This window comes from Macrotis lagotis, chromosome 1, assembly GCF_037893015.1.
Source record: "Macrotis lagotis isolate mMagLag1 chromosome 1, bilby.v1.9.chrom.fasta, whole genome shotgun sequence".
NCBI lineage: Eukaryota > Metazoa > Chordata > Mammalia > Peramelemorphia > Peramelidae > Macrotis > Macrotis lagotis.
Window position 1 is genome coordinate 749,638,472 of NC_133658.1, and position 26,963 is coordinate 749,665,434.

The 26,963-nt window shown below is 39.3% G+C and overlaps 1 protein-coding gene across 1 annotated transcript in view; it reads right to left on the reverse strand.

Moving 5' to 3' along the window:
- ADAMTS15 (ADAM metallopeptidase with thrombospondin type 1 motif 15) overlaps nt 1-26,963 on the reverse strand; it is a 37,448-nt gene that overhangs the window by 5,642 nt on the left and 4,843 nt on the right. The window contains exons 2-7 of the mRNA XM_074216289.1: nt 11,364-11,496; nt 10,529-10,696; nt 7,420-7,703; nt 4,640-4,817; nt 3,744-3,925; nt 3,386-3,561 (exon numbers count right to left, since the gene is read on the reverse strand). Of these exons, the coding sequence (XP_074072390.1) occupies nt 3,386-3,561; nt 3,744-3,925; nt 4,640-4,817; nt 7,420-7,703; nt 10,529-10,696; nt 11,364-11,496 (1,121 nt within the window). The remainder of the gene's footprint in view (nt 1-3,385; nt 3,562-3,743; nt 3,926-4,639; nt 4,818-7,419; nt 7,704-10,528; nt 10,697-11,363; nt 11,497-26,963) is intronic.

Here is a 26,963-nt window from a genome sequence, read left to right on the forward strand (position 1 = left end):
CTATGTGAGAAAAAAAAAAGAGAGAATAAGAGTTAGAGATAAGTTTTGGTAGAATGAGGGATCACAGAATAACTAAATGAAGAAGAGATTTTAGAAGCATGCTAATTCAATCTTACATGGAAGGAATTCCCACTTTAATACACATGACAATTGGTTTATCCAGTTTCTATTTGATTCAGGTTAATTCAGAAGAAAAAAATCATACCTGTACCACTTCACAGACTTCACCTCAGAACACAACCAATCCAACCTATACCAGAACATTGTATCTAACAGGTAATCAAACTTTTTCTTAAAGAGGTCCACTAAATGGAAACCTGACACCCCTAATAACAGCCACTTACAACTTGGATAATTCTTATTTAAATTAAATTTTATTCCTGGCCAAAGGCAGCATGATATGATAGTCAAGAACATCTGAGATCAACTTCCAGCTCTGATCTATCTTATAAATAGCAGGCCCCCTGGCAACTCTAAGACTATACATTGTAAATAAAACATAAATTCCTTATCTACAGTGGTGAAGACAATTTCTAAACAGGGGGTTCACTCCATTCCAATGAAATCATAAGTCTTAACAAAAGAAACAAGAATTCATTCATGGTATAGTGAAAAGAACCTTGAATTTTTAAGTCAGGAGACCTGGGTTCAAAATCTAGCTCTGACACTTTGTAGTATAGGATTTTAGGACTCAGATCACTTATTAATTGGGTGACCATGGACATGTCCTTTGATCTCTCTGAACCTCAATTCCTTCATCAGCAAATGGGATAATAATATTTGAATTAACTAACTCATAGGGTTATTGTAAAAGTCAAATGTGATAGTGTATAATTTGCAAATCTTAAAGTACCAAATATATAAAATAATGTTAACAATCAATTTATTAAGCATAAACTTTTTCCTTGGTATTCTGATATTCCTACAAGTGAGGTAGTATGGCATGGTGGATAAAAAGTAGGTCTCTTTGTGACTCCATTTGGGGGTTTTGTGGCAAAGATCTTAGAATGGTTTACCATTTCTTTTTCATTTCATTTTACAGATAAGGAAGCTATGAAGTGACTTGCTCAAACTAGCAAGTATCCAAGATTGTATTTGAACTCAGGAAGATGAGTTTTCACTGTGCCAGCTAAGCAACCTATTCCTATGATTACCTACTTCTTTGAGAAGATGGCTGAATTGGAAGCATCCTTAACCCCACAGTCTTCTTAAACTAACCAATCCTAAACCAATCACTGCAGCAATCACAACAACATTCATTACCATGACCTCTTCATTAGTTATACTAATGGACTGAAGTTTACATTATAAAGAATAATTAAATATTAATTGTTCATTTGTTTTGGCTTATGATCTTTATTGTGGGGGAGGAATCAGTTGGTTTGGATGTTGCTGTTGTAGTTTCTGCAACAATAGGTTTATCTTCCTGATTGTGGCTTCCTTAGGCTAACACAAAAGGTTTATAGTTCTAGACCAAGTATCAACTAAGGGAGATGACGCAAAAGGAGGATTTCTCATAGTTAAAGTATGCCAGAGATCATCCTTGAAATAGATAATTTGCACACAGTTCAGTATGAGCTAACTCTAAAATTTCCTATAGCTCTTGTTTGTGTATTATTTTTTGAATAGCTTGGGCTATACATGGAATTTGGCCCTCTTAGCTTTCTGAACATAGCAACCAAATATCTTCTCATTTCAAGTCTGAACACATAGAGAGCTCAATGCAAAGCAGTCAGGATTAAGAGCCCCAAATTTTCAGGATCAATATATTCCTATGTCAACTTTTGTGTAATCCCTCCCCCCCCAAAAAAAAACAGACTTTGATGGTAAAAGGGGGAACACTGTCAAAGAACAGACTTCTTCCCAGACCTAAGCTGAGAAGTCACTGCTTTTGGCAACAGTGTGTTCACTTGAATGCAGAAGTTGAACCCTAGAGCTCTGGAGATAACAGGTGCCACACAGCCAAGGTCTTGGAAGAAGTCAGTCACAATTTTCTAGGCAATGAAAATCTATATGCCTAATTGACCCCCACTCAAAAGCTACTCTTCTAATTCATATCAATCCCTTCCCCCAAACCAAATCTTCCCTGGAAAAAAAGATAGGAACCTTTATAGGACACACTCTTTCTCTGCCCTATATCCTTACTACTCATAAGTTCATTTTATTTTCTAGTATCAAAGATCATGTCTCATTTGTTTTTTGTTTATTTCTTAAGTTTAGCACCCACCATAGTACCTAACAGAGTGTAAGAACTCAATAAATACCCATAAAATTTACTTCAGAGATCTGTGGACTAGGGAAGCGTCATGTGCAATCTAGAATTGGAATCTAAAAGACCTAAGTTCATAGCCTACCTCAGACTTGCTAGCTGTGTACCCTGCTCAAGCTCTTTAACCTCTTTCAGTTTTCTCATCTGTATAATGGGCATAACAGTCTCTAATTCATGAGGTTCCAAAGAGTACTTTGTAAATTTTAAAGGACTATAAAAATGCTAGCTATTATTATAGCTGGGGGTATTGAGCAGAATCTGGAATCTGTCTCAGTCACTTAAGAGCTGCTTAAATCACAGCTAGACTATGAGAAGAGAGGGAGGAGAGAAGTTTTGCTTTCCTTCTTTACCCCTCCAATAGCTACTACTTTCCCAGGTCTGAAATTCATATGCAAGAGAAACTTTGGGAAATCAGGCATGATTATACATTCTTGGTAGAGGGATGAATTGATACAACTATTTTGAATATCAGTTTGGAAATATATTCCCAAAGTTACTAAACTGCATACCTGTTGACTCAGTGAGATCACTATTAGGTCTATACCCCAAAGAAATCAAAGAGAAAAATAAATTATAGATATAAAAATATTTATAGCAGCTCATTTTGTGGAGGCAAATAACTAAAAACTAAGAAGGGTAAGGGGGGTACCCATCAATTAGGGAATGGCTGAACAACATGAGGCAAAAATGTAAGAACCAAATGGCAAACCAAATGATGGAGATAATTTCAGAGAAACCTAGGAAGATTTGAAGGAACTGATACAAAATGAAGTGAGCAGAACCAGAAGAACAATTTATAGCAAAATAACATCATAAAAACAATTTCAAAAGACCCAAGAATTCTTTATCAACCATGATTCTAACAGACTGATAATGAAGCATGCTACCCACATCCTGAAAAAGAAAGTTGTTAAAGTCAGGGTTTGGACATGGCCAGTATAGGATTTTATTTTTTTGCTTGACTAATGCATTTTTGTTAAAGGAATTTTATTGCTATTATTTCCCCCCAGTAGAACCAGGTAATTTTGGAGGAAGAGAAAATAAATGTTCATTAAAAAATAAAAAGCTTTAAATTAGAATTGCTGATTATAGCCTTATGTACAAACAAAAACTCACATGGGTTTGGTAAAGAGTCCAGTGACCCTCTTGCAGCTCTTGTTGTCTCCCCCACACACTCCACATTTGTCAAATTTCTTCTTAGAGCCCAGATTTCCATCACAGCCTGCCTTGATGCATTTGCCCTGGACACAAACTGAGGTGGAATCTGGAGTGCATGGGGTACCATCCACCACCTATGGTCCCCATAGGAGGGATTGGGGGGGGGGGAGAGAGAGAGAGAGAGAGAGAGAGAGAGAGAGAGAGAGAGAGAGAGAGAGAGAGAGAAATATGGATGAGTTGGCATGTTTCCTCAGCTTTTCTCTAAAGGAAGACACCCCTCCCTGTTACGATATCCCTCCCTCCGGTCTCCTCTCACCTTGGGTGCAAGCACGTAGAAGTAGCCAGTGCCGCTGGCTCGACAGATGAGCTTGCATTTATCCCGGGGTGAGACACCCGAGTACTTGGGCACCCAAGCCATGGTGAGGGTGAGCCGGTTGGTGCTGTGGTTGTAGCCATTGAAAGCCTCACACTGTTCCTCCCGGAAGCTCTTGCCAGAGACTTGGGTGGGGGGAAGCAAACACAGGAATTTCAGAAAGAGATCTGGATGGGATAGGAATGCAGGCCAAGACTCCTGGGGGATTTTTAGCCATGAGAAATTCATTCTCTGCATTCATCCTTGCCCATCATTCTCCCCCATTAGACTAAAACTGAAACTAAACTAAAACTGAAGCTAAGAGAACTGATATAAACTGACCCAAAATAATTTGGGAAAGAGATGAATTAGATTTCCCAGGGTCACTTTTCCCAGTCCTCCAGGTCCAGATGCCACTAGAGTCCTCATCTTCACATCAAATGTTCTAGTCCTTTCCCACAGTCTCTCTTCTTGCTCAAGAATATGGACTTCTTTGCTTCTTTAACTAAGAGCAGTTTTGTCATTTCTATACACAGAAATTTTAAAAGTAAGCCAGATTTGGTAACTCACTATTGAGTGAATGAAGAGGGATATATTTTCAAATAAAAGTGATGAAAAATAAAGAATGTCCATTTTTTTTCCAATTTAAATAGGTCAGAGACCCTTCATGCTCAGTATAGAAAGCTCTTCCCAGAGAAAGAAGAAGGGTATATCAGAAGATCCCTTTAAGTACTGCCAATTGAAGGACTGACATCTTAGATAGAGTAGTTTTAATACTTAGATTTGTTTTAGAAGATGAGAATCCAGCCTCAACTCCCACATTCCCAGGATAAGTTATCCAGCTTCTGGTTCCTCCTTACCTGAGCTGGGGCATGGCTCCAGGTTACAGGATCGATACTTGACTCTCACTCCCTCACAATATTTACCCCCATTTGCAGGGGCAGGATTACTACACTCCCGTCGGGCCAACTGCACACCTCCCCCACAAGTCCGAGAACAGGGTCCATAAGGTTCCCATTTGGCCCAGGAACCATCCACCTGGAAAGAGAGATTCTGTTTAATATCTGTGAAATTCCCCTGATTCAACAACTCACTAGTGCATTTACCCTGTAGCAAAGTAATATAAATTTTGAGGCTCCACCGGTTCAGAATTTCCTAGGATTCTCATGTACTGGGCTGGAAAAAGGTGTTCACTCAGGTCAATTCAAACAGGACCATTAAATTTTCAGTGAGAATATTTGCATCTCAGAATTCTACAAATTCTATGAATTAGAACTTCATTTAGGTAATTATTAAATGTCTGAGGTCGGATTTGAACTCAGGTACTCCTGACTCCAGGGCTGGTGCTCTATCCACTGTGCCACCTAGCTGCCCCAAGAACAGTGAACTGTTGACAAAAAGGCCCATCTCCTTTCAGTGGAGAGGTTGTGGACTACAGATGTGGGATTAAATTTATATTGTCAGACAAACTCAATCTGTTGATCTGTTTTGCTTAGTTGCATTTTCATTCTTTAAGTGAAGAGTTATTAAGAAATGACACTGTTGTAAAAGGAAAAAACAGTTACCTTATGAATCTAAAAGTATCACTTTTAAAACATTCAATATTTTCACTGTAACTCTAAATCAATTCAGTCCCCCCACCCCACCACCTGAACTAATTTGCTGGATTGTATCATACAATATAATCTGCTAATGAATATTCGGTTTCCCACAACCCTAAAATTATTTCAACTTTGAGATAGATTACGGAATGAAGGTTTGATTTTTGTTTAGGGCCCGGGGAGACAGAGAACAGTAAATTTAGCCTCCAAATCATGTCTTTCTGGTATTTTAATGTTTTAAAATGAGTCTGCAATCCCTGAGCACATACCATCTGACCAACATTGTGCCAGCCTGGAATGTAAAATATTGCAAAAATAGAAAGTAGCTGTGATTTCATCAGAATAGAGAATTCCTGGAATGGGATCTCTTTACTCTTATGAAGATCATAGCCCCTCTATGACTTATAAGGTAATATGTCCTAAGGACATATGTCCTAAGCACATAGAGAGAGATCAAGTGACCTTAAGTCGTATAACTAGTAAGTATAAGATGCATGATTTAAAACCACTTCTTAATTGTAAGCCCAGTACTCTTTCTACTATGCCAAGTTGTCTTTCTTTGGCTTGTATTACATGTAATAGATCCTTAAAGTTTTTGAATAACATTCCTGACAAGTGTTTCTAATAGGCAGTCGCCCCTCAAAGACCTTCACTGAGGGAGATCCTTCCACCTCAGAAGCAACACTTTCCCAGGGACAACAATGGAGCAACAGTCACATATTCATCTTGCAACCCAGCTCAGATAAGAAGAAACAAGCTATCCTGGCAGTGAGAAGAAAAGGAAAGGAAAGCGAGGAGTAGGATGAAGCTGAGTAAGACTGACTGTCAGGAATTATGTTCTTACCTGCAGCTAAAATGTACCTTTCAATGACACCTATTAGCTGTTTAACTCTACTCCCTAGAGCCAAGCAAAATAACCCTAATACCTCCTCTGCATGACATCACTTTATACACCCAGAGAAAGGCTTAAACTTTTTGTGTACTTAGTCAGCATATTTATTCTATTCTTCTCTTATCCTTAAGTGTACCTGCCTCTCATTCAAATCATAGGCCCCTAGAAGGCAGAACTCTGCATAACTTCCGGGCCAATAAGTAACTGGCCCCAAAGTAAATGCTGTTTTTGGTGAACAAGACTCACCCTTACATCAAATAGAGCCAAGCCCTCACTCAGTAACCCAGAAGGGTGTTCTAACATGAAAAAAAAAATTGTGGGATCTCTCTTGAGGGACATTAAGTCCTTAACTATCCAGGGTCATGAAGAAAATGAAGTGATTTATAAGCAAGATGATGTTCTGATCTGAAAGGGTGGAGTAGAACTGAAAAGGATGGAGGGAAATTTTAGGTCAGTAAAAATAATTTATTATTAAATAATATATTATTATTTATTAGCTTTGATTCTAGATTCAGCAAACCCTCAGATTCATTCAGGTTTTTTACTCTTGGCCCAGTTTAAATTTTAGCCCTAACAACCTTCTAGACTGAAAGCCACTTAAGGCCAAAAGCACAACTGGTACATTTTTTGTATAGCACAGCACCCAGGAGAGTGTCTACCATCTAATAAGGGTTTATTAAGTATTTATTCATCAAATCATGAATGAATGAATGAATGCCAGTTTGGTGACATTAACGGGGAAACAGCCATCCCTGAAGGATTACAGGTCAAACCTAGGGTTCCCCAAGGTAGGAAGAAAGACACAGAAAATGGGGTCCTAACATCTACTCATTCTGGATGGTTCTTTTGACAAGTCATTCAATAAAATCCACCAAGTTCCTTGAATTTGTTTCATCTCCTCTCCCGACTCCTTAAAAGTTAGGAAAAGTAGATGGAAGAACTGAGATCTAATGAAAAAATTCATGATCCCTAAGGTCATGCAATGAATTAGTAGAAGATATAGAATCTGTATCCCCTGCCTCTCTGGGAGCCCTTGTTTCTTCCTAGACACTGCATTGCTACAGAAGGAAACTAACTACAAGAGGACACTCCACCTTGCCCTCCTCCCCATGGACATTCCCAGAAACAAGTAGACTATGGTACTCACCCTGTATTTACTGATGTTATGCCTCTCCACACAAGCCCCCTTCAGGCAAAACTTGCCTTCTCCACACCCAGTGCCATCTGCCCAGGGAAAGTGGCGGGTCTGGCACACCATCTGGCCCTTTGCCTTGCCTGTGCACCACAGCTTGGTACAGTACTGCATATAAGGGCAAGGTTTGGAGCCCACACCAAAAGCTAACTCGCACTGCTGGTTCAGGGTGTAACTGGATCCTGGTAGATCCTCAGGAAGTGAAATGGGCTTGCTGGGTTGGTCCAAGAGGCAATCACCTGTGGAAAGCCAAGGGAATTGAAAAAGGAGGAAATGAGAAAGTCCAGAGTTGCTGGTTACTTGGGATTAATTTATCCCAGCAGCAGTTGAGGGCTACTTCCCAAAAGAAGGAGGAAAAGTTTTCCGCCCCCATGCCCTTTACATTTGGAAATCTAGAAACAAAGAATTGTTGCTAGAGATCTTGTAGTCCATTACCCTGCCTCCATTCAACCTTTCCTGGAAGGCACTTTTACTATCAAAGCACTCTCTTTTCTATCCCTTTATTTGGCCTCATAATCATATAAAGTAAGGAGGATAGGAACAATTCTAATCATATTATAGACAAGAAACACAAAATCTTACAAAGCTGAGATTTAGAGTTTTACCTATGGCAAGAGAAGAACTTGTTGTTCAGTCATGTCTGACTCTTCATGATCCCATTTGGGGTTTTCTTGGCAGAGATACTAAAGTGGTTTGCCATGTCCTTCTCCAACTCCTTTTACAGATGAGGAAACTGGGGCAAATATTCTATGCTTTGTGTTATTTAGATGCCTCAGTGAAGAGTTTAATTATGGCTTACTCAGGATCTAAGAATCTAAGAGTTGGAATAATAGCTAGAATTAATATACACTTTAAGGTTTGTAAAGCACACATTTGATCCTCACAACAATCCTCTGACTTAGGTACAATAATTATCCCCATTTTTTTAGATGAGGAAACTGAGACTAGGAGAGATTAAAGGATTTTCCAGGATCATATAAATTAGCAAGGGTCTGAGACATGATTTGAACTCAGATTTTTTTAACTCTAAATCCACCACTCTCTTCATTATGCCATATGCTATCTTGCTAGAAGGTATCTCAGAGGCCATCTTATCCAACCTATACCTGAAAAAAAATCCTCTCTGCAACATACCTAACAATTGAATATCCAATCTTCATCTGAACTTCTCTAAAGAGAGGCACCTACTCTTTCCCATGATAGACAATTATACTTTTGGATCATTCTATTAGGAAGTTTTTCTTTAAACCAGGGCAGGCAGGTAGCACAGTCATTAGAATGCCTAGAGTCAGGAAGACTCATCTTTCTGAGTTCACAGCCTCAGATACTTACGAACTGTGTGACCCTAGACAAGTCATTTAACCCTGTTTGCCTCAGTTTCCTCATCTGTAAAATGAACTGGAGGGGAAAAACTGGCAAACCACGCTAGTATTATTTCCAAGAAAACCCCAAAATATGTTACAGAGAGTCAGACACAGATGAAAATCAACTAAATAACTTATCCTCATATGAAACCTATATTGACCTCTTCAACTTTTATCTGCATTTTTCTGCCTTCTGGGGTCCAAGTAGAATAAATCTAATCCCTCTTCCAAATAATAATCTTTAAGGATGGCATTCATGTTTCCTAAAGTAGTTTCTTTCATTCCCAGTTCCCTCAGTGATAATTAAATGATCACAAACTTAAGGGACTTCATTATCCTAGTGGCCTCCTCTAGACATCTTTTAGATTATCAATAGCCTTCTTAAAATGGTGCACTCAAATAAATATAAATTTCCAATTTAGGATTTGGGACATTAATAAAAATCTGAATTTCTTCTCTTCCCTTTGGTATCTTTACTTCCTTTCAATATCTTGTGAATCAATTCTTCAACACTCTTACAATTGTGTTAGTTTCAACAATGATTATGCTATACTTTTATATTCATCCCCATTACCTAGCCTTGCTTCCATCTTCTGAACATTTTTAAAAATCTAAATTGAACAGACAATTTCCTGTGCATTCACAGGGATCCCAGGGTAGGAGGAGAGAAGTCCTTCCCTTTTTTTTCTTGTGGGTTAATTCCTTTTCTTTCTTGTGGGAATTGCTGCTTGTTATGACTTCAGAATTTTATTATTGAGAGCTTCACTCTTAAAATGTAGAGTGCCCAGCAGACTATTCTTGGCTTCCTCTTCTCTATCACAAATTTAAAAATAAAATAGTAATATCCTCCTCAGTTCTCATCATTTTTACTCCAGTCCTTCATAATTGCTGTTGGTCCGAATCAAATCCAGAATTGAATTTCCTTTTATTGGTATCTCTATTTTCTGAAGGTAAAATTATACTTAAGGCAATGGAAGAAATTATCAACTGTTCTGCTTTTGGTAGCAAGAGAACTCCAATAAATATGTAGATAATTTAAGTTTACCCTCATTTCCATGTCATGCTTCTGTGCCAAGTTTATGATGTATCTTCCATACTCTTCACCTATTTTCTTTCTGGTCAGATGAGCTGTAATATGTTCTGATGACTACATTGCTCTTGTTTTGACCTCTAATGCTCTTCATTATGCCCTTCCCTGGATTTCTTCACATGAGTATAACTTCTTTATATACAATACTTCTCCATGTTCTGGCATCCACACATAGACACACACTTGTACCTGTCCTGATCTTTTAAATTGGATCTAACCTTCCAGAGCTTTACTCTAGTCATTGAGCTTATTCCAACAAGTCTCAGTGATACTTGTGATAAAAACCTGCCAATCTTATAGTAAGATTAAGTTCAACACTCTTGTTACCCATCCTTTTTCCATCTCTGTACAGCCCAAGGATTTTTATTCCTGGCTCCTATTTCAGATTTTAACCTTTCTAGAGAAAAGCTTTCTTCTTACAAAAGAAACTATACTGAGCTATTACAAGGAGCTAATTAAGTCTTAGACTATTTGTCTCCAGAGTAGAGACATCAGGTACCAAAAGATGACTGACCATTGCCTAAAATCATAAAATTGTAGGCCAGTCTAGTTCAACACATGGCCTCCCACTGATGCCTTCCTGCCTCCCTCTTTTAATACCCCTACTCACCATGCCCACTGTCCAGAAAGTCAGTGATGATGGCTGCACTACAGGCTGACCAGGGGTTGGCCCGGTCAATCTGGATGAGGGTAGGGGACATCATGTGATTGGCCCTTAGCTTCCCAAACACCTCCTCACACACCTTCACATTGTCATGGGGCATGTTGAACACATGACCTGGGTGGGTAAAACAAGAAAAATTGATTGTTTAGGCTAAGGAAGCAGACCACTCAGAGAACAGCCAAGGAGAGATAAGAAACACGCAACAAAAGGGAAAAGTAGCCCTCTGGGGGGAGAGATCCCACAAAGTTGGTGACAAAGGCAAAAAATTGGAACAAAAAAGCAGCCTGAAGGAACTGAGAGAAGGAAGCACAGGGTGATAGCTGAAAAAGGTGGTAGAATCCTCACATGTTTACTCCCTCTCCTTTTCCTAAGTAATTTATATAAATTATATATATATATATGTATAATTTATGTAAATTATATATACTTGTTTCCATATTGCTTCATAAGAGTACTCATGTCCTTTGCACACCTGCAGCCAATATCCCCCAAAAGGCTGAGTTCTCTCTTTTTCTGCATCCAACATCCCATAAAAGCATGATGCACACAGTAGGTGCTCATTCAGGGCCAAAGGACCTATGCATTTATGCAGATGAGAAGCAGGGTCCCTCTTGAGCCCAAATACTAAAACAAACCTAAGCAGAGGCTAATCTCTCTGATCCTTGGAAACATTCAGAGCAAACCCAGGAGCCCAGGAGCAAAAAAAATTTCTCTCTCTCTCTCTCTCTCTCTCTCTCTCTCTCTCTCTCTCTCTCTCTCTCTCTCTTCTCTCCCACCTTACCCAGCTCATGAGCAGTAGTGAAGGCAGATGGAAGTCCATCATCCTCAATGACTGAGCAGCTTCTCTTGGGGTCACACATGGTGCCCACATCAGCCATTCCCAGGGTATCACAAGTTTTAGCACCACACAGATCCTGCAATGGAAGAAGGAGGAGTAAACAGCCAGAAGTTAACAAAAAAACAACAGTGACCTTGGGGAATGGGGTGGGGGAAAGGAAGAAGAAATAAAATTACCTAGAATATATCTGCTTAATATCATTCCTGACCCCATCAGTCCTTTCCTAGACAGTTTAATTTCTGCCTTCTGTCAAGAGGGATGAAGAAGCTACTATAGAGATGACAAGGGGGTTGACCAGACTTAAAAAGATGACTGGCCCTAAGATGAATGCTTTGTGGTTTGCCAGGGAAGCTCTGCCTACTTCCTGTCTGGGGCACCATCCTTGGGGAAAATTAGGATGCTTGAAATAAATCCAGAGGGTCATTTACATAGAGAAAGCCCTCCTAACCTACTGAGACAAGACTCTTTAGTTGGGTTGAGGCCTTGGTGTCCAAAGAGGAAAGACAAGGTAGAAAGTGGGCATACTCCCCTTCCACAGTCAACATTTGACTTTAGAAGATTCTGTCAGATCAAAGCATAGTATTTACACTTTTTCATAGTTTTCTTTTGCTATGTTTCTTCTTTTAAAACATAATATCTAAATATGTTTTACGTGATTTTTGCATATATATATATATATATATATATATATATGCTATATCAAATTGCTTACTATCTTAAGGAGGAGGGAAGAGAGGAAGGGATAAAATTTGACTCAAAATTTTACTTAAAACAAGAGTGTCAAAAAAATAAATAAAATAAAATTTTAAAAAAGAAGCTCCTCTCAATCTTCATCTCTTAAAGGGCAAGACTTTTAGCCATCTGAACATGGCTTTCTATATATGCCAGATGCAGGGTCAAGGAAAACTAATAGTGAGGGATAATTCTATGTAGCTGAAGCAGATTGCCTATAACAAGAAAAGATGAATTCTGATCTGGGAGGAGCACTTGGTAGGAAAGTCATCTCTGTTTGAAATAAGATTTAAGACCAAATTTCATAAATTTAGAACTAGTAGTCAAATTCTCTCATTTAACAAATGAAGAAACAAAGGTCCATAGATGTGAAGTGACTTGCTCAAGGTCACATAATGATGGAGCTGAGAGTTAAATCTTTGTCCTCTTGACTATAGATAGCTAAGAACTTTGAGCAGCCAACTCTATTTAAAAGGTCAGTAACTAGGTGACACAGGAGATACAGTGTCAGGCCTGTCAGTAAGACTCGTCTTTCTGAGTTCAAATCCAGCTTTTTAACTTTGTAACCCTGGGCAAGTCACTTAACCCTGTTTGCTTTAGTTAGAAGAGGCAGACAGGCTTCCTGCAGGCATCTACTCTCTATCTTTCCTAATAGCATTCATGCACACTATGATTCAGTCAAACAGACTTTCTTGCTGTTTCTCATTCACCACATTCATCTCCCATCTCCAAGTCTTTTGTCCCAGCTGCATCCCATGTCTGGAATGCACTGTCTTTTTCCTCCCCTCTCCTACATATATCTCTTTAAGACTCCCTAACTTTCTTCAACACAGTTCAAATGTTGCCTTCTAAATGAAACTTTTCCTGACCATTCCCTATCCAAATACTTCCCAAATTACCTCACATCTGTTATATATATATATATATATATATATATATATATATATATATATATACACATGTATATATATATATATTATGTATGTATATATATATACCTATATGCACACATGTTATCTTTTCCTTCACCCCCAGTCATAAGGAAACTCTATGAAGTCACTCCCTACTTCTACATTAGCAAGCCCCACTCACCTGGGTAGAATATAAATTCCTTAAGGTCAGGGACTCAAGTTACAATCATCTTTGTTTCCATATCATCTAGCACAGTTCCGCAAAGAAGGTGCTTAATGGATGCTTATTTGTTGACTTAATTGATCCAAATTGTATACAATTTTGTTGTTCAGGTCCTTCAAACATGTCCAACTTTTCATGACTTTGTTTGGAGTTTTCTTGGCAAAGATACTGGAGAAGTTTTCTATTTCCTTCTCCAACCAATTTGACAGATGGGAAACTGAGACAAACAGAGTTTAAGTAATTTGCCCAGTATCACACACCTTGTAAGAATCTGAAGTCAGATTTGAACTCAGAGAGATGAGTCTTCCTGACTCCAGGATAAAGCATTCTATCCACTGTGCCAATTAGTTGCCTGTATCAACTTCTCTGAAATTCCTTTTTTCCCCAGGGGAAGAGAATTAGGAGGGATATATACTTTATGTGTGTGTGTGTGTGTGTGTGCATGTGTGTGTGTGTACATACAATCACTCAACTCTCCTCACTCCAGTTGTGCTAATTGTGCTCCTTCTTGTTTATTCATCATATTTTCTTTTTTAGCTTTGACTTATTGGGGAAGAAGAGATTGGGAGGAGGCATAGTTCATGATTTAATTTAGGTTTCTCCAAGTTTTATCACTTGAGCAATCAAACTTGGGTACACATGATCATGTGCTAGTCATACTTTCTAATTACTCAACTGTCTCTGGTTATAGACAAAAGCAGAGTAAGGCTTGAGACAGACTCTTTGGTGGATTATGCATAATCAGTGGACCCACAGTTGGAGTCCTTACAGCTCTGAGAGCTTCTCATACTCAGGAATTCTCTTCTAGAATAAACATCTCAGAGGGGACATCACATGAAGAGGAAGAGCGGAGAAAGATGTCTCTTGAACAAATGACAAAAAGGAGATAAATAAAACAGACCAGATTGTAAGATTCACCTGAAGCAGAATTGGAATAAGGCAGCTATGAGCCCAAGGCAAGGTCTGGAAATTATTCTCCCTGCAAATGACCATTCACTGAAGGTTCTGAGTCTTCAGTCCCTTGTTATCATCTGACATCACAAAGCAATGCCTATAAGTCATGAAGAATGAGAACTTTTCTGACATTAAAAATGCATGTATTTTTACATCACATCAAAAATGTCTTTCACTAAACTCCCCTGCAAGTTACTCCCAAATGCCAATCTAGTCAGCCCTTAGTCCTAGATACTATCCAGAAACCAGGAAGAGAAAAGAAGAAGGGATAAGAGAAGAAGCACTGGAAAATAGGATTATTAGCTAAGGGATTAGGACACCTGGATTCTAAGCCATTTGTTGTTAATATTGTTCAGTCATTTCCAATTCTGTGTGACCCTTGGCAAAGATACTAGAGTGGCTTGCTATTTCCTTCTCAAGCTCATTTTACAGATGAGGAAACTAAAGCAAATAGGATTAAGACACTTGTCCACAGTCAAAACCCTAGTGTCTGAGTCAGATTTGAACTCAGGAAAAAGAGTCTTCCTGACTCTAAGCTCAGAACTCTATCCCCTGATACTTAGTAACTGCCCATTATAAGTCATAGTATCATAGAAATAAGAATGGAAAAGACCTCAGAGGCTATCTGGGCCAACTGAAGTAGCTGAGACCCTCAGAGATTATGGGACCTGCCAATGGTTACATGAATAGCAAGCAGGAGAATCATAACTTCTTCCAGTGAACTATTGTCTGGGTAGCCTTGAGATTGTAATTCTTCCTTTTTGAACCTCTGTTAGAGGAAGGGGTTCAACAAGAAGGTCATCAGGGTCCCTGCCAGTTCTAACATTCTATGAGTCTTCATCACTCCCACTACTAGTTTTTCTTAGTCCCCTTTCCAATAAAAGTAGCTTGAAATAGAATTTCATATTTTTAGGGAAGAAGGGGAGGAGCTCATTTTCAGCATGCATCTTAGCCACACCAGACTCCAAGGCCTTTTGGGACGCTTGCTCCTCTGCCACTCCTCTCAGCAGCCCATCTCAGCTTGGCCCTAAGTAGGGACAGATGTAAATCACTAGGCTCACTTGAGAACTAAGAAGACAGAAACAGATAGTGGAACTCAAAATTCTCATACCTCTTATGCAGAGATTTTAAAAAATAAAACTCTTCTTTCCTGTCATATATGTGTATATATATATATATGTATATATATATATATGGTTATTCATATGTGGCTAAACTGTCACCCATTAATCATTCAAAATGCTGGACCAGTTCATGGCCTCTTCTTCCCCCAACACACAGATACACAGACACACACACAGACACACACACACACACACACACACACACACACAGACACACACACACACACATTTATATGCCACCACAAATATCTATTAACTAATTACTATGTGAAGAATACTATACTCCTAGGATCTAGGAGAGATATAGTTACATAACAAAGTCCCTACCCTCATAGAATTTATAGCCTATCTGGAACATTAGACACAAAGACAGGAAGGGAGCAGATCTGTGATTTTATTGGCATAAGGGGTGTGCTACCCATTTAGGTTATGTGTTCATCCACATGGGATATCTATACATTTAGATAAGCAGTTCCTGGAAAGCATGGATACCACAGTGCTTAGCACATAGTTGGCACTTAATAAATAGTGATTGATTGATTGATTGATCTGGTCTGCCCTTGAGGAGAGGATGAAAGCTAAGGAGGAAAGGCAGGTGATTTGAACAATGCCAGGCTGGATGCTTTCTTCTAGTCTACAAAGACATACTGGATCAGAATTATATCTATCTGCCTCTAAATACTGTTGGTCTAGAGTATAATCATTTCCTAAACAAAAAGCCACTTTCCTAATAGCTCACATGGGCATAGGGTTGCTAAGGTAGGTCACCAAGATTACACTCACCAGCTCCAGTTCTTCTCACTGACATTGGTTAACAAAAGATCAAATAGTAAATAATGAGTAAATCCATTTATCCAAGCAGATAGTAAACAAAAATTGAAGAAGTTATACAGATTAAATATATTAGAAAACACTCAAGAATAAGATGAGATCTCAGCTCCTCCAAGAGAGAGGCCCGAATCACACCCAAGGGAAAATATTCCAAAGTCTCTAGGGAGATGGGCTAGAAATTGAGGACATTTTGAAGAGTGAACTTCCCCTACATGTCTGCAGTTTGTACAGTCTTATTCTCTCTTCCTGATTTCTAGAGTCTATCCTGAAGAGAGACTGGAACCAGCATCTTGAAAAAATAATAAGAAAAGCTCTCCTCTCCAAAGCCCTAGGAATATCTCCATCCATAATATATTCACAAAGTCCTACATCACCATTCTTTCTACCAATTCAGAGTTCCACCTAAACAGCAGCATCCAAAAATTCCTGGGTTTAGTTGGAAACTTGGGTTACATTCATTTCAGGAACTCATGAGTGTGAAAAAACAACCTCTGTTGATACAGGTCACTTGCCAAGGGTTATTCGGCCACCATATCATAGGAGAATATCAACCTAGGTCTTCCTGTCTTTGAGGCCAGCTCCCTATCCCTTGTGTCACTCTGCTTCTTAGAAGGGACAAACATAGATAACGATAATACACAACTTAACATGGTAAATTTAATGAAGAGTTGCCTAGAGTGTTATATGAGATCTGAAGAAGGGATGGTATTTACTGATATTTGAACTGGACTTTAAAGGATATGGAGCAAATCTAGAGGCAAAAAGGGTATTCATTAAAAAAATGCATGACAGTAAGGGAGCACGGAGGATTCAAGAAACAGAGGGGAGCCTGGTCTAACTAAAGCAAAATAAGAATAATATGAGATAAGGTTAGAAAGGTACAATTGAAGCTAAATAAGGGAGAACCTTGAAAGCTAGGCAGAAAAGTTGATATTGGGAAATAAGGAGTCACTTAGGATTGTTGAGCAGGAAAGTGTTAAGACCTATATAGAACAAAAGATTTTGGGGGCTGCTATAAAGCCAGAAGTTATGTCAGGTTTCTCAACTGTAAAATAGGAATGATAATAATCACACCTAACTCCCAGGGTTGTTAGAATTAAATGAGATATTTGATGGCACACAGTAAACATTTAATAAGTGTTTTTGCTTCCCCTCTTTCACCACTTCCTTCCCTCCCTCCTTCCCTCTCTTCCCTCCTTTCTATCTTCCCACCTTCCCTTTCTCTATCCTGCCTTTCCTTCCTCCATCCTTCCTTCCCTCCCTCCCTTCCCTTTCTCCCCTCTTCCCACCTTCTTTCTTCCTTATTTTCTTTCTTCCTTTCCTTCCTTCTTTCCTTTTCTCTTTCCTTCCTTCCTTCCTTCCCTCCCACCTCTTTCCCATTCTGCTCATTACCTTCTTCCTTCTCCCTTCCTTCTTTCCCTCTCCCTTCCTTCTTTCCCTCTCTCCTTCTTTCTTCCCTTCCCTACCTCTTTCCTTCCTTCCTTATTTTCTTCTCCCCTCTTTTCTTCTTTCCTAAAAAAGAGGATTAGAGGCACGGGAGAACAGAATAGGACAGCTTGTAAGGAAAATATTGCAATAATGCAGGCAGGTGCAAATGAGGACAGTGGGAAATAAAGAGACAAAAGAAAGCTTGGCACATGGATGGAATAATAATCACTTCTCATGTTGCCCTAATGAATTCTGCTAAGATTAAATATGCTGATAGAACTAAACAAAATGATAACACAATGTGCTCCCAAACCAAATATCAGAGATTTGGGGATTATTTCCATGCTCTGCCTCTTATATTAGAACAAATCAACCAAGATTTGTTTCTAGAAGCAACCTCAGGGTACTGAAGGGAGGAAAAGAGGTTTTCCTGTTCTACCACAAGAGCTTTCCTGGCTGGTGAGCAACCTGTTCTTTCCATCAAGAAATTCCTGTTCCCATAGCTTAAAACAGGTTGTAAGGAAAAGTCCAGCCAATTTTGTGAGGGCTAGAGTCCAGCTGAGCTCTGTTGTCCATCAACAATTCACGTCATCATGGAGAACGGCAAGGGTTTGGGGCCCAGGCTCTGGATCCCCCTGCATCAGGGAGATATGACAGACAAGCACAAGGCTTGTTTGCTCTCATCACCTATGGCAGTGGTACAGAGCCTCAGAAACAGCCGTTTCCAGTTCTTCCTCACTTTACAGCATTGAATGCCTCCATCCATCTAGACAGAACTCCAGATGCACTCTGATTTCTTTAACCCCTTCAGTCTAGCCCCAGGTCTTCAGGAATGGAATCTGTTATGACTCCCATGTGTTAGCAGGAACATTCCCTGAAAATCCTCCTGCTTGTTTCATTTACCATTTATCTTCCCTGCTACTGCTGCTGTCCCCTTTTCAGGATAGCCCATCAGAAATAGTCCAGACAGGATGGTTTTTCCATCTCATCTAAGAACTCCCACTGTTCCTGCCTCATCCACTTACTTCTGGTGACCAGGAAATCCAGACAACTCTGAATCATCATTTTCCAAAGGCTACTTTTATTTGGTTACAATCTGTTCATCAGCATAACCCATCTTTCTCAGGATTCCCACACATTCTTTCTCCAGCACATTCCCATCCTAGCAAACACTTCTGGTCATCCATTTCTATTATCGCTAGATATGTTAGCTCTTTTGATCTTTACAGATTCAAGAGTTTATCTACCAGATTTCAAGTCCTGAGCTCTATCCACCATACCACGTAGTCAACTATGCATTCTTATGATTTACCCCAGTAATTCTGAATCCCTCAAAACATATCAAAACTGAACTCATTATCTTTCTGTCCACCCCCCAAAAACCCTCCTCTCTTCCTATCTATTCCATTACTTCAAGTAAGTATCTCCCAATCAGTCAGGCTTCCAACCAAGGTGTCATTTTAGACTCATTTTCTCACCACCTTGAACTAGCTTTCAACTTTCTATCATTTCTACCCTTCCCAACATCTCTTATATACATCCTCTTCTCTCCTCTGACACTTCCAGAACCCTAGTATAAACCCTCATCACCTCACATTTGAACTATTTCTATAACCTACAATTTGGTCTCCTTTCCCCATCTCTCACCCCTCCAACCCATCCTCCATTCATTCAAACTAATCTTCCTAAAACACAAGTCCCACCATGTCACCACCATTTCCCCATTCAATTACCTCCAATTGGTCCCAGTTGCCTCCATGATCACATCTAAAATCCTGTTTGACTTTAAAAGCCTTCATATCCTAGCCCCTTTCTAGTCTTCTCTATTTTCTAGCCTTCTTATTGCTAATCCACTCCAACCCACCATATACTTGGTAATCCAGTAGCATTGACCTCCTTACTATGTCTTACATAAGATACTCCATCTACCATCTCTGGGAATTTTCCCTGGTCTGAACCCTCTCCTTTCTCATAACCTTCTCATTTTTCTGGATCCCTTCAAGTCTCAGTGAAGTCCCACTTTCTGCAGATAGCCTTTCCTAGTCTCCCTTAATGCTAATACCTTCCCTTTATTATTATTCCCTTTATTGAACTAAAATCTCCAATATGTCCTCTACAAATCTTCTATGTACATAATTGTTTGAAAAGTATCTCCATTAGACTGTAGAAGTCTACAGTCTACTACAGGACATTTACTTAATTTCCAATTCTTTGTCACCACAAACAGGGCTGCTATGAATATTTTTGTACAAGTGATGTTTTTCCCCTTTTTCATAATCTCTTCAGGGTAGTGTAATTCCAAACTGCTCTCCAGAACCCTATGTTAATTTTATTGTATAATACTGTATTCTCTCTCTCTCTCTCTCTCTCTCTCTCTCTCTCTCTCGGAATCCAAATTTCTTTCAAAATTCTTTCCATAAAGTATAATTTACATAATGCGAATATATGTAAATCAATAACTGTCTAACTATACCAGGTCATTATGACCAGAAACAACAATGACCAATGTTGGAAGGGATGTTGGAAATCTGGGACACAAATACAACCTTTCTGGAGAGCAGTTTGGAATTATGTTCAAAGAGTGATCCAGCAATACCACTACTGGGTCTATACCCAGAAGGGATCATGAAAAAGGGGAAAAACATCAGTTATACAAAAAATATTCATAGCATCCCTGTTTGTAGTGGCAAAGAATTGGAAATTAAGTAAATGTCTTTAAATTAGGTAATGGCTTAATAAACTGTGGTATATGTATGTCATGGAACACTATTGTCTATTAGAAACCAGGAGGGATGGTAAATCAGGGCAGTCTAGAAGGATTTGCATGAACTGATGTTGAGTGAGATGAGCAGAACCAGAAAAACATTGTGGACCCTAACAGCAACATGGGGGTGATGATCAACCTTGATGGACTCGCTCATTCCATCAGTTCAACAATCAGGGACAATTTGGGGCTGTCTGCAATGGAGAATACCATCTGCATCCAGAAAAAGAATTGTGGAGTTTAAACAAAGACCAAAGACTATTAACTTTAAATTAGAAGAAAAAACTTTTTTATCATGTAATTTTGCTATCTCTTATACTTTATTTTTCTTCCTTTAAGGATATGATTTCTCTCTCTAATCACATTCAACTTAGATCAATATATACCATGGAAACAATGTAAAGACTAACAGACTGCCTTCTGTGGGGGTGGGTGGAGGGAAGCAAGATTGGGGGGGGGGGGTGGAAATGTAAAACTCAAAATAAATAAAATCTTTCTAAATATACCAAGCCAGGGGTGGCTAGGTGGAGCAGTGGATAGAGTGCCGGCCTTGGAGTCAGGAGTACCTGGGTTCAAATCTGACCTCAGACACTTAATAATTACCTAGCTGTGTGGCCTTGGGCAAACCACTTAACCCCACTGCCTTGAAAAAAATCTAAAAAAAAAAAAATCTTAATATACCAAGCCAAATGCTCTGCAAATATTATCTTATTTCATGATCAGACCAACATAGTAGGCCCTTAATTGTGGGCTAAAAAGTAGACTGAACTGACAGGTCTTCTTACTTACAGAATGGTTTTCCCGAGTTGCTAGCCATGGAAAAACTGATCCCCCTACAGTAGTCTGCAGGTGACAAACCTCTCTAAATTTAGTCAGACTGGTCCTCAGATGAAAAATTACCTTCAGTCTCAGTCCAGTTCTCAAAGTCTTTTCTAACTTCCAGAACTCATGTTCTACTAAATCTTCAGCATCTAGGATGGTAAATTAAGCTACTCACAACTTTGGAACTACTGCCTTGGGGTAGAGCTGTCTTGAGTGATGAGTGAATGAGTGTGTACAGATTCGCCTGGTCCATTATGTCTAGCCTGTAAGGATCAGAAAATGCTTAACATTCCATCTAGACCAGGGGTTATCTTGTCATCTTCTCTTCTGCCAAGAACTTATTCTCTTCCCTGTCCACCTTTTGCTCTACACACAATAATCAAATCAATAAGACCATTACTTCTGAAAAAAGTATGTTAATCAAGTCTCCTGTAGATCAGTTGATCATCTCTGTGACTTCCCAAACTAAAATTCACTTCCTTGGCATCATTCCCATATGTATCATTTCTCCCATTAAAATGGAAGCTCCTTGACAATAAAAACTATTGCTCATTTGAATTTGTGTTTCTAGCACTTAATATAGTACTTGGTTCATAGCAAGGGCTTTCATTCATTTATTCATTCATTAAGGAAAGTGTCTAAAAAAATGTTGGTGGAATTGAATTAATGGACTCATCATTTAATTTATAAGGCCCTGAAGCAAAAACTTAATAGATTTTTGTTTCTTCTCTTCTACTCTTCCAAAAGGAAGTAAGTCTGAGAAACTGACCATGGCCACTGATTTGAACAAATTTTGGCAAAGAAAATTAATTCCAGGAATCAGAGTGATCCTAGATTATACATATAAAGGACCACTTTTGCAGAGTAATATCCACCACCCAGAGTAATATCAATATAATAAATTGATTGAATGGAGCCAACTAATTTCTAACATATCAAGACAGACCATCTACATCAGGCAACCACGCTTATCTAAAGCTTTCTCTTCTACCCATCACCACTTCCCTAGCCTATTAATTCTCTAGAACCTAGTTTTCTTGCTAACTTCCTAGTTTCTATTAAAGATATTCCTGGTCATACTGGTTCACAACCTCAAACATTGTCAATTTTTTATCCCACTTCCCTAACCTCCATATCCAATCATTTGCCAACTCTTATAAATTCTATCTTCTTGACCTCCCTCCCAGTTCTCTCTCCTTCATTCATCTCCCTAATTCCAGCTCCCAAATTGCTATTCCTAAAGTCTCATTGTGACCATCACACATCCAGTTCTCATTACTTGTGAGACCTTGGAAGATCACTAAGCTTCCTTGGGCCTCAATTTCCTCCCTTATAAAACAAAACTATTAGACTAAATGGTCACTGAGGTCCCAACCTTAAGATCTGTCATTCTATGATCTTCTGTCAATCCCCTGTTCAAGAAACTTCAGTAATTCTTAATTACCTCTAGGATAAAATACAAAATGCTTCTCACATATAAAACCCTTCTCAGTTTTGCTTCTAGTCTACTAGGCTGATGACACATTATTCCTTCTTACAACCTCTATAATTCAACCAAACTGGCCTCCTTTCTGTTTTCCAGATACAATACCTCATCTCTGACCTCCATGCCTTTGTATAGGTAGTGTCCCATTCATTTCTTGGATACTCTTCCTCCCCTTCTCTGACTCTTGGAACCTTAGTCCCTCAAATATCACATCCATCAAGAGGTCTTTTCTGATTCCTCTAATTGTTAGTGCATCCCCCCAAAGTTACTTTTATTTTGTATATTATCCTGTTTCCCCCAATAGAATCTAAGATCCTTGAGATTAGTCAGTTATTAAGCAACTATTTAGTGTGCCACTTGTGTACCAGGTACTACTATGCCAATCACATTTATATTTTTACGCCCCAGAGTCTAGCATAGTCTCTGGTAAATATCATAAGTTTAATAAATTCCTATTGATTTATTCATTCACTTAGCTAGTTTTCTATTTCACTTGTACTAAAATGTTAGGGGGGGAGGAATTTCCATCCCCAGTAATGTGCCCTACTTAGGGATTCTCCTTCCAGTTAGACATTAGAATGTCCAAGTATATATTCCTCTTCAATTCATTCCAATTTGGATTTCTACCCAACATTTTTACATTTCCTAATCCAAGCCCCAAAATCACATTCCCTTTTGCTATTTGTAATTTTTAAGGAAGGATGGCCATTGCTTATTAGAAGAAAAAAATCTATAAGTCTTTGCTAACTAGGGTTGGAGGGAATAGGAAAATGGAAGACAGATAATTCAACTCAAAGAATAGGATTAAGTTACTTCTATTAGAGGATTTGATTTCAGTGGCATTTAAATCACTGGTATTCAGAATGATACCATAGGGAAGAGGTTGAAATAAATAAAACAGCAAATATCACTGCAGTGAGAAAATGAAAAATGAAGAACAGCCCAAGTGTCCACTGGGAAAGCACTTTGGCAAGGGTGAACACCAAAGATGGGTTGGTCTGTAAAGGCATCTATTAAGGAATGCCCCCTTGACCTTGTTCTTGGACAACAAAGTAAGATGGGAAATCAGAAACTTATGAGTTTCCCCTCCCCTGATCTGATCTCCCCTCCCCTCCTCACTCTCCTCCCCATATACAAGCTGGTGCTGGTTAAAAAGCTGAGGGTTGAGTCCTGGGGAGAAAGGAATGGAAGGATTAAGCAGTAAGCATAGTCTCTGCAAAGTATCCATGCTTCTCCAGTTAGCCAAGTTCCTGGCTTCTTGCCCAACACCTGTACTGACACACTGACCCCGTTTACTGCAGTGAACCTCATCTGCTAACTTCAGGGATGGATTAAACAAGCTGTTCTCCTGAGCCCCTCCTTTCCCTGGAGTCTTTGGTACGGGCCCCAGTGGCAGAGTGCCCAGTTCACTTTCTCAAGTGCCAAAAAGGCCCCAGACCTCAACCCATCCCCCTTCACTCAACAGGCTGACTCAACCCTGGAGAGTTAAGTAAATGATCTGTTGAAGGGGGAGAAAGGTATAGGAGTACCCAAACAATATCAAATAGTTATTAAACATTGACTTTGTGCGTGACACAGGACTGGAAGCTGGGAACACTAAGACAAAACCCCAGCCTTATCAGAATATAACACATACAGAGGTAAAATATGTAATAAAGTAATCTGGAAAGGAAGAAAATCCTAGAAATGGGCAGGGGGAGAAGAAGAGACGAATGAAGGCTTCAGGGAGAAAGTGGACCCTGATCTAAGCCTTGGGGGAAGATGAAAATTACAAAAGATAGAGAGGGAGTGCATTCAAAGAATGGAACAAGGCAAATATGAATGTACCTGAGTAGGAAATGGGATGTCCATTGAAGGAAACCAGACTAAAGAAGATAGATTACAAAGAGCTTTAAATTCCAATCTACAGGATCTGCATTTTATCTAGGAGGTAAAAGAAATCTATTAAAGTTCTTTGAACAGAGCAGTGGCATGTTTAGAACTGTGTCTTTACAAGGAAGTTTTGGTTTGGTTTGGTTTGGTTTGGTTGGGGGGGGGGGGTCTTAAGATTGGATCTCCCTATTTTGCCCAGGCCAGTACAACAGTGCTCTTTCCCAGGCTTGATCCCATTGACATAGAAGCTTTAACCTACTCCCTTTTTCCAGTCTGAACTAATTTGCCCTACCTAGTGACTCTTCACTCCTGTGAGCTCAAGAAATTGTAGACACCCAAACATCTACCAGCTTCAGATTCCCCAGTAACAGGGACTACACACCAGGCCCAGCAGGAAGATTGAAACCGAGAAGTGGGAGAGAGCAGTGTCACAGAAGCCCAGGAAAAGAGAGAGCACTGAGGATGACAAAAGCTACTCAGAGGACATAGAGAATAATGCCAGCCAATTTCAAAGATGAAATCATTGGTAATCTTCAAAAGATTAGTTTCAGTAAAGTTGTTGTTCAATACATTTTCAGGCATGTCCAGTTCTTTATTACTCCATTTGGGTTTTTATAGCAGAAATACAGTGATTTGAAATTTTCTTTTCCAGTTCATGATACAGATGAGGAAACTGAGGCAAATAGGATTAAGTAACTTACCCAGTTAGTCTCAGGACAAATTTGAACTCAGGAAGGAGTCTTCCTGACTCCAGGCCCAGTGCTCCATCTACTGTGCCACCTAGTACTGGGGTCAAAAGGCAAAAGATAAATGGATGGTAAAGATAGAAAGTAGGCAACTCTTCTTAAGAGTTGGACAGTGAGAAGATGGAAAGGTCAAGTGAAGGTTTTTTGTTTTCCTTTCTTTTCTTTTAAAGATGAGAAGGGAAGCACGTGAGTATGTTTTTAAACAGGGGGAAGGGAATGAATAGAGAGAGACCAAAAATAAGATAAGAGGTAGGGAGAATAAGCCCCTCCAGGAAAAGCTCCCAGAGGAAGAGATGAAACCAAGGGCATGAGTAGAAGTATAAACCCTGACAAGAAAGAAGGTCACCCAAAGCTACCACTGAATCATTCAACAGTCACTGAGTACTAACTGAACCATGTGTAAGGCCATGTCCCAAGTATCATAAAAAATCCAAAAACACAGTTTGTATTCTAATCTCATAAGAAAAACAAAAAGCTAAGGGAAGTGAGGTGGGGCATCAGATAGAGCACCAGGCATAGTCAGGAAGACCTGAGTTCAAATCCAATCTGACATTTGCTAGTTGTGTGACCCTAGGGAAGTCACATCCCTTTTTGCCTCAGTTTCCTCATTTGTAAAATGAGCTAGAGAAGGAAATAGGAAACCACTCCATTATCTCTGCCAAGAATGAAAATCAGACACAAATGAAAATGACTAAGCAATAGCAACAAAACACAGATGGCTACAACAAGCTCCTACTACTACATATTCTCTCATGATAAATGAGAAGGTAAGCACAAGTCTAGCAAAGACAAGGAGAGAAGGAATGAATGAAAGGATGAACAAAATAAAATGAAAGAAAAATGGAAGAAAGTTAGGAAGTTAAAGAGAAGAGAAAAGAAATAGAGAAGAGGAGAAGAAAAGAGAAAAAGACAAGGGAAGGGAAGAAAAGGGAAGGGGAGAGGGGAAAAAAAGAGAAGAGGCAGCTTGGTGGTGCAGTGGATAGAGTGCTGGCCCTGAAGTCAGGAGGACCTGAGTTCAAATCTGCCTCAGGCACTTAATAATTACTTAGCTCTGTGACCTTGGACAAGTCACTTAAACCCATTGCTTTGCAAAAATCAAAAAAAAAAATAAAAGGGGGATGGAGGAAGGGAGGCAAAGAGGAGAGGGGAGGAGAGAAGGGGAGGGGAGGGGAGGGGGAGAAACAAAATTATATTGATCAATCTAAGAAAAGAAAAGAAGGAACAAATAGAAACCTGAGATTTCCTAGTACAGAGAATGCCAATTCTAAGTAATAATTGGTAATGATGACTGTTTCGGGGAAGATGGTAAAGGACCAAACCTAAACATTTCCAATTAAGTAGAAAATTTAGTCCCTTTCCCATTGGACTCTTCAACAGAGACAGCTGGTAGCACATTGGATAGAGCCCTGGACCTGAAGTCAAGAAGACCTGAGTAGTTTCAGACACTCACTAGCTGTGTGACCCTGATCAAGTCACTTAACTTCTATTTACCTCAATCTCCTTAACCGTAAAATGGAGATGATTTTGCGGGGGGAGGAGATAGGTGATTGGGATTAAGTGATTTGCCCAGGGTCACACAGACAGTAAGTGACTGAGAACAGATTTGAACTAAGGTTACTACTGACTTCAGGACTGGTACTCTATCTACTA